Source organism: Anopheles aquasalis, chromosome 3, assembly GCF_943734665.1.
Source record: "Anopheles aquasalis chromosome 3, idAnoAquaMG_Q_19, whole genome shotgun sequence".
Classification (NCBI taxonomy): Eukaryota; Metazoa; Arthropoda; class Insecta; order Diptera; family Culicidae; genus Anopheles; species Anopheles aquasalis.
The window spans coordinates 52,551,049-52,557,923 of NC_064878.1; the positions used below are offsets into that span (position 1 = coordinate 52,551,049).

Genomic DNA, 6,875 nt, shown 5'->3' on the forward strand with positions numbered 1-6,875 from the left:
ATTTTAGCATTATGTTTTACAAGCGTTAATCAAACAATCGCGAGTGCGGTGTCGTGTATCTTTTCCTTTTGCTTTTTACCATATTTTTTACGTTTTAGCTACTAAAGGTTCTCGGCTATCAAGTTATGCTCGTTCGCTCTTTAAACACGCGCTCTACCACCTTACACCTGTCGTTGTTTGCTTTTCAGCAAGAAAAGAAAAAAAAAGAAAGAAACACAATTGCAACACGGAACCGTTTGCTGCGTGTGGAGCGGATCTCAAGAATCAGGTTTTTCTTTTGCAACCCCGGTAGAAACCAACAAATACGTATAGAAACACGAGGGAAAATGAACCAGAAGATCGATGATGCGCTGCGGTGCAGATAGGACGATAAGATTCCAGCAACAAACCAATTCTGATTGCGTCCTTCCCTCCTCCCAAAATAAATCCTTTCGAATTAAAAGCAACAATGGCACGGGTTTTCATCTTTTTTTTCCCCGTATAGAACACCACCTTGCGACGAAACAAATCCACAAAGTTAACAGAAAACTTGCATAAAAATCTTTTTTTCATAATCAAGCCAGCATACCACCTGCTTCTGCTAAGCAACCATCGATTGATCAAACAAATCGATGCAACGCACTGCCTACTGGGGGGCTTGGCTTGTGAAAGTGTGTTTGTGCGGCCGCATATCCGATCCTGAGATCCACTTTTTGCATGTTCGTCTTCCTCTCTCTCGGTTGGTCTCTCTCGCTCTCTCTGAATTTATTCCATTAAACCGCAACAACCTGCTTGGCAACGGTTGCCACTGACGGTGGTCAAGCAGCGATCTCCAACGGAAAACGCACGCGGTCGCTCCCATCGCGCATATGCGTTCACTCACGAGTTAGCCGTGATCCTGCTGCCCTTTTACACAACCTCCCCCGCCCCACTATCCTAAACAACATTGTTAGGAGGAGATCCACATTTCGCTCTCGTGCTAGTCTCGGTGGAGAGCTGGACATTCGAAGCTAAAGTGGTCGCACCATGAACGGATCACGCCATAGTGTGCTTGTGACGGTCGAACGGTTCTCTCGTGTAGTGTAGCCGGTACCGGTGCGTCTCCATCATCCACCCCTTCAATTGATCCAATTTCGCTGGCCTAATCAAAAGGAATTGTTGCGTGCCGGTCGGTCGGTAGCGTGGAATTCGTTTTAGTCAGTACAAACTCTCGGTCCACGGAACACCAAGTACACAAGTTTGGTTTCGTCTCATCGTCTCAGGCTCATTTGCATTCGCACAGCAAATAAGAAGAAACACTTGTCACGCTTCCAACGCACGTCGTCGTCGTCGTCGCTGCCTTTAACCAGATGGCAACGGTGCAGTTTACGCGCAGCTTGTTGCAACACTGCAACAATGTTCGAGGTAAGGCCAGTGGGAGAAGAATTGCATTTCGCACACGGAGAGCCCAGACCAGAACTGGTTTCGCATGGCCATGATATGGTGCTCACTTTATTTGGCCACATTCCAAATTGCCAACTACGAGAGTTTTAGATAACTTGGAAACGATAGAAGCCATAAAATGATTTCTCTTTTTCGGTTGACTCTGGATTTGTCCGTCGCGAAATGCGAAATGGCGCCGCGCTGCGGTCAGCGATTCTATTTTAAGTCAACTTCCCCTTCCCCTAAAATTCATCAGTCTGTCTGCAGTACTAGCGAGTGTCCGTAGTACTCGGCTAATGATTGACAGTCTGGTGATGATGACGCCGGTAAACCAGCAATCCTCAAGGACACACCCGGCGTGCGTCAGCTGGCTTGGGTCGTTGTCTCCATCAGAGGACCTAATGTAATGCTTTTATGTTTCTTGATTTCTCCCCTCATAGGCCCAGTTGTGTTCTACAGCACGGCTAGTACGGCCGGCAACCAGAAGTTACGTCAGATCATCCAGGAACAGCTCGATGGTATCCGGGAGGCCGGTACGTACAAGAGTGAACGCATCATTACCACTCCCCAGGCCACGGCGATCGGTGTAGAGGGCAGCTCTGGGAAGATTCTTAATTTCTGCGCCAACAACTACCTCGGACTTTCGGTAACTGATCATCCTTGTACAGAGCCTGGGACACTTTTGCTAACCAGCTTGGCTTCTTTGCTCCCAAAACAGGCAAACAGTGACGTGATCAACTATGGCAAGAAAGCACTGGATGAGTATGGGGCCGGTCTCAGCTCGGTGCGGTTCATCTGCGGTACGCAGGACATCCACAAGCAGCTGGAGAACAAGCTGACGGCATTCCACGAGCGTGAGGATACGATCCTGTACGCGTCGTGCTTCGACGCTAACGCGGGTATATTCGAGGCCGTTCTCACACCGGAAGATGCCGTCTTCTCGGATGAACTTAATCATGCCTCCATCATCGACGGTATTCGATTGTGCAAGGCCAAGAAGGCTCGCTATCTGCATCGTAATATGGCGGATCTGGAGGAGAAGCTACGGACGACCGATGCCCGCGTTAAGATGATCGTAACCGATGGTGTGTTCTCGATGGACGGGAATGTGGCGCCACTGCCCGAGATCTTCGAATTGGCCGATCGTTACGGTGCGGTCACGTTTGTGGATGATTGTCATGCGACCGGATTCTTCGGACCGACCGGACGTGGTACGGAGGAGTTCTACGGTATGCTTGGTCGGTGCGATATCATTAACTCGACGCTGGGCAAGGCACTCGGTGGTGCGGCCGGTGGATATACGACGGGACCCCGGGAACTGATTGATCTTTTGCGGCAACGATCGAGGCCTTATCTCTTCTCCAACTCACTGCCACCGCCGGTCGTTGCGAGTGCGTACAAGGTGCTCGATATGCTGATGGCCTCCAGTGCGCTGACGGCCAAAGTACAGAGCAATACGCGCCGATTCCGGGAAGCGATGACGAAGGCCGGTTTCACGATCTCCGGTATGGACCATCCGATTAGTCCGGTCATGCTGGGTGATGCCCGTCTCGCGTCCACCTTTGCCGATGAGATGCTGAAGCGGGGCATCTACGTGATCGGATTCAGCTATCCCGTCGTACCGAAGGGTAAGGCTCGCATCCGAGTGCAACTATCGGCCGCCCATTCGGAGGAAGAAATCGATCGTGCCGTTGCTGCCTTCATCGAAGTAGGCAAACAGCTCGGAGTCGTTGCGTGAGCTACCACCACCAGGAGCCTACCACGATGGGCAGGAAGCGAAGAGAAAATATAAAAGGCAATTTTTCACTGATTGCTAGATTGAACCGCAAACCAAATCAACTTGGATTCTGTATTTCATCGTGGAACGGAAGCGGAAACAAAAAAGGAGAGAACTTTTAAAAGAACTCCATGGGTGATTCCTTCCGTGCGGGATAGAACAATGAACCTAATCGGACTGCTGGTGCCCCTCAATCTTCACGTAAATAAAGCCATTCTACGCAGCAGCCTAGTACAAACTGATACCCGGATAATAACCCTGCTCCCCCTGCCCTATATACTGGTCTGTTGTCGTCCTCAATCCTAGAGCGTCTGTGTCCGTGCTTCGCACTCTTGATTCGTTATCACTCCGCCTTGGGTGCTTCTGCTGGTGCTTCCGCGGGAGTATCGGGCGTGTAAGGAACCAGCAGATTTTTGGAGAATTTCTTCACCTTCTCCACCCCGCGCACCTCCTCATCGAGCAGCGGTAACCGGGTGACGTGAAAATCCTCGTACAGATCGGCAATCTGGTCCAGATACTTGGCCTGCACCTTGCAGCGAGCCGAACACATGGTGCACGGTTGCTGACCCTTCCGTTGGAACAGCAGCTGATTCACGATGATGTTGTGCGTATCGATACCACACTTGGTCAGCTCCTGCACTAACCGCTCCGTTTCGTACAGCGAAAGGAACTCCGCTATACAGACGCACACGAACGTCGTTTGTTGCTAAAAAAAAAAGGGGGTGCAAGAGAGGACGTAAGTTGCAGGCCATGGACTTATCCGGCGCTAGGCAGGACACTTACGGGGTTGTGGAACTGTTCGTTAACTTGCTGGATGATTTGGAGCATTTCCTCCAGCTTCGTCGCGATCGTATCACCGTTAAAGTCTGCCATCCCGAACAGCGCTCCCATCTGTGAGATGATGGGCGAGAGCTTCATCTTGAGCCGCAGCAGCTTACCCAGCCCCTTCTCCACGACCTGTGGAAACGAGAGGAGGCGCAGCGTGTGACCAGTCGGTGCCGTATCGAACACGACCACGGAGAAGTTCATTGCCTTCACCAACCTACGGGAGAAAGAGAGATATTAATGGCATTCCGGAACCAACAAACGGCCTGCTATGCTTACTTCATCACTTCGGCGTAACTCATGGCTTCATCGATTCCGGGCAGGGTGCTGATCACTTCCTGCAGCACTCCCTTGCCTACGTTCAGCGGAGACGAATCACCCTCAAAGTACTCGTCCGGTAGTTCGCTGAGGCCCACGTTCGGATCGATTTCCATCGCGAAAAGGTTATCGAATCCGTTCACCTTCGTCGGCACTTTGGTGAACTTCTGATCGAACGCATCGGAGATGTTGTGGGCCGGATCGGTGGAGATGATCAACACGGATTCTCGCTTCAGCGAGAGCTGCACCGCCAAACTGCAGGAACAGGTCGTTTTGCCGACACCGCCCTTTCCTCCCACAAACACCCATTTCAGGGACGTCTGGTCAATCACGTTCCGGATCGAGGCTTCCAGCGGCTCAAAGTCCTCCTCCATGATGTCGCCGCAGTCGTTTGGTTGGAATTTTGGCCTAAAATTTCTAGAAAATATCACGAAAAGCCCTTTTTTGATGTTTTTTTTTTGGTCGAGCGAAAATATTGTTGAGCTGTCAGCAGCTGCTTCAAATCTAGTCCACACGCCACGGATGCCGTCTGTATTGTGTGTTCTCTGAGAGACGATTCCACAGATCAAAATAACAATGAAATCATAGCGTATGGACAGCGAAATTGTACCAATTATGCATCAAATTATGCACAAAATTTGGGATATATCGCTGGCCGTACGATACGATTTCACTGCTATTTTGAATTGTGCAATCGCATCGTAAAGTGTGGACCAGGCTTAAAATGTTGCAGCAGGGTTGCCAGCTGGCATGCCGGGTTATCCTTTTTTGAAAAAAGGACATTTATTCCTTCTTTTTTAATTAAACGGAATGGAATGGGATCAAACGGTTGTTCTTTATTTATCAGATAAAATAGAATAAATAGATTCAATCGCACTCCCATTCATCTTGTGAATTATCTTCTTCAAACCGTATTGCGGTCGCCCATCTGTTGCTCGCGTTGCAGTGATCGTTAATTTACATCATGAGCCGTTCTCGCTGATAATCAGGGAAATGCCCTGTCCAGGAATCAAGCTTGTCGCTCGGGATCGTCAACCTGCAGCGAGCAGCAACCAAATTAAATCCCAGCAGACCAATCTCGGGGTCACAAAACCATTATTCTTCTTCGAGAAAAAGAGGAACACATGCTCCTTCTTTGGCACAGTAATTAAATAGATTGCACATCCTGGCCCGGCGGAAACAGCGCGGCACGCTCAATGGCCGAATTGTGTGTTGCTGCTTGAGCCTATCAATAACCCTGTGTAAATCGATCATGCAGAACCACGCCGCAACATGGACGGTAATTTGTTGCGCTCGACAATAACGCGCCACTGATAAGGTGCGAGATGCAGATAGACCCATCGACCATTAAGCTGTTGCTTGCACGCGTCATCGGCCGCATTGCACAATGTAGATGAGGGAGATATTCCTCGATCCTTTGGATAGGTCCGAATTCCTGGAATACACTGCTACAAACGATTAAGCACAAAAAATTTATAGCCTGTGTAATAAGATTGGAATTTTGTTCGCCGGACATTAGACGCAGGAAGCGTGAGAAGCAACATTTTGATTAAATTACCATGCTGCGGCGTGATCAACGCGTGATTTGGCTGTTTGCAAACAATCTACATCGTAATCACGCTTTCTAGCGCTCGGTCACATGTTTTTGTTCCCTTCCCTTTGGTTGGTCACAGACAGCACCGATAATATGCGACAAACAAGATCATGGTGCGCAAAAAAAAAAACAGCAGAATTAAAAGGGAACGCCAAGGAATTTTCTGGCAAAATCACGAGAGGCCAGCAATTTGATAACGCTTTTTGGAGCGTTTTCAAACGATGATTCCCATCATTAGCTTTCCTTTGCTTTGGCGATTTTTGCGGCCCTCCCCGGCAATCTGGTATTAGAATACGAGCCCAAGGATCTGTTTCTTAGCCGCGCAAAATCTTCAACCCGAAAGCAGTTCATAGCACAATCTGCTTCGCCTTGAACTACGGAGGGTACCGCCGGGAAAGATTGCCGTGGGTCTCGGGTGGCGCGCGGGTGTGTCAACATAAACAAGTCGCGCGACTACGGCAACGTGTTCGCAACGGATCGAAGCCCCGTGGTCGACGACATCCCGTGAAATCGATGGCTTATCACTACCGTCTTTTCTACGCTACGCTGGCCACAAGACAGTGCTGGCGTTGCAGACAGACAACGGGCAAGCTAGTGCGCTGACGTAGTACGTTGACGTCACGAACAGCTTCCCCCGGAGGCATCGCCTCGTACGATCACCGATCCGATCGCCCGTGTCGATGGCAACGAAACGAGAAAAGTAAACTCTGCGTTCGCACCAGCCAGCGCGTTTTTGTTTTGAATCGAGTACCAGTTACCAATCCGGTAGCGCAGGACCGGAGCCGCATGTTGGATGCGTTTGATGGTGATGATGATGATGATGATGATGATGGGTGGTGGCAAAAAGGCAAAACATCGAATCATAACTAAATGGGTGGAACGGATCTACACCACAATTCATAGGATCGTCCGTGGCCTTCTTATAAATAACCGATCATTCGAGCAAGCGCCTTCAATGTG

The 6,875-nt window shown here is 49.7% G+C and overlaps 3 protein-coding genes across 5 annotated transcripts in view; 2 read left to right on the forward strand and 1 right to left on the reverse strand.

Annotated features, from left to right (window-relative positions):
• LOC126576046 (uncharacterized) overlaps nt 1-443 on the forward strand; it is a 13,396-nt gene extending 12,953 nt beyond the window's left edge. For all 3 annotated transcript variants that reach the window (XM_050237129.1, XM_050237127.1, XM_050237128.1), the window contains one exon: nt 1-443. This exon is cut by the window's left edge and continues 2,191 nt beyond it. The gene's annotated coding sequence lies outside the window, so the exon portion shown is untranslated.
• A 380-nt stretch (nt 444-823) lies between these two features.
• Nucleotides 824-3,240, forward strand: LOC126576170 (2-amino-3-ketobutyrate coenzyme A ligase, mitochondrial). The gene is made up of 3 exons (XM_050237334.1): nt 824-1,383; nt 1,842-2,047; nt 2,120-3,240. Exons 1-3 carry the CDS (start codon nt 1,329-1,331, stop codon nt 3,137-3,139), a joined length of 1,281 nt encoding a protein of 426 aa, XP_050093291.1. The 5' UTR covers nt 824-1,328; the 3' UTR covers nt 3,140-3,240.
• On the reverse strand, nt 3,237-4,824 carry LOC126576171 (ATPase ASNA1 homolog). Its single transcript, XM_050237336.1, has 3 exons — nt 4,283-4,824; nt 3,962-4,220; nt 3,237-3,884 (listed from the first exon to the last, which is right to left on the reverse strand). Exons 1-3 carry the CDS (start codon nt 4,693-4,695, stop codon nt 3,522-3,524), a joined length of 1,035 nt encoding a protein of 344 aa, XP_050093293.1. The 5' UTR covers nt 4,696-4,824; the 3' UTR covers nt 3,237-3,521.
• Nucleotides 4,825-6,875: the final 2,051 nt, after the last annotated feature.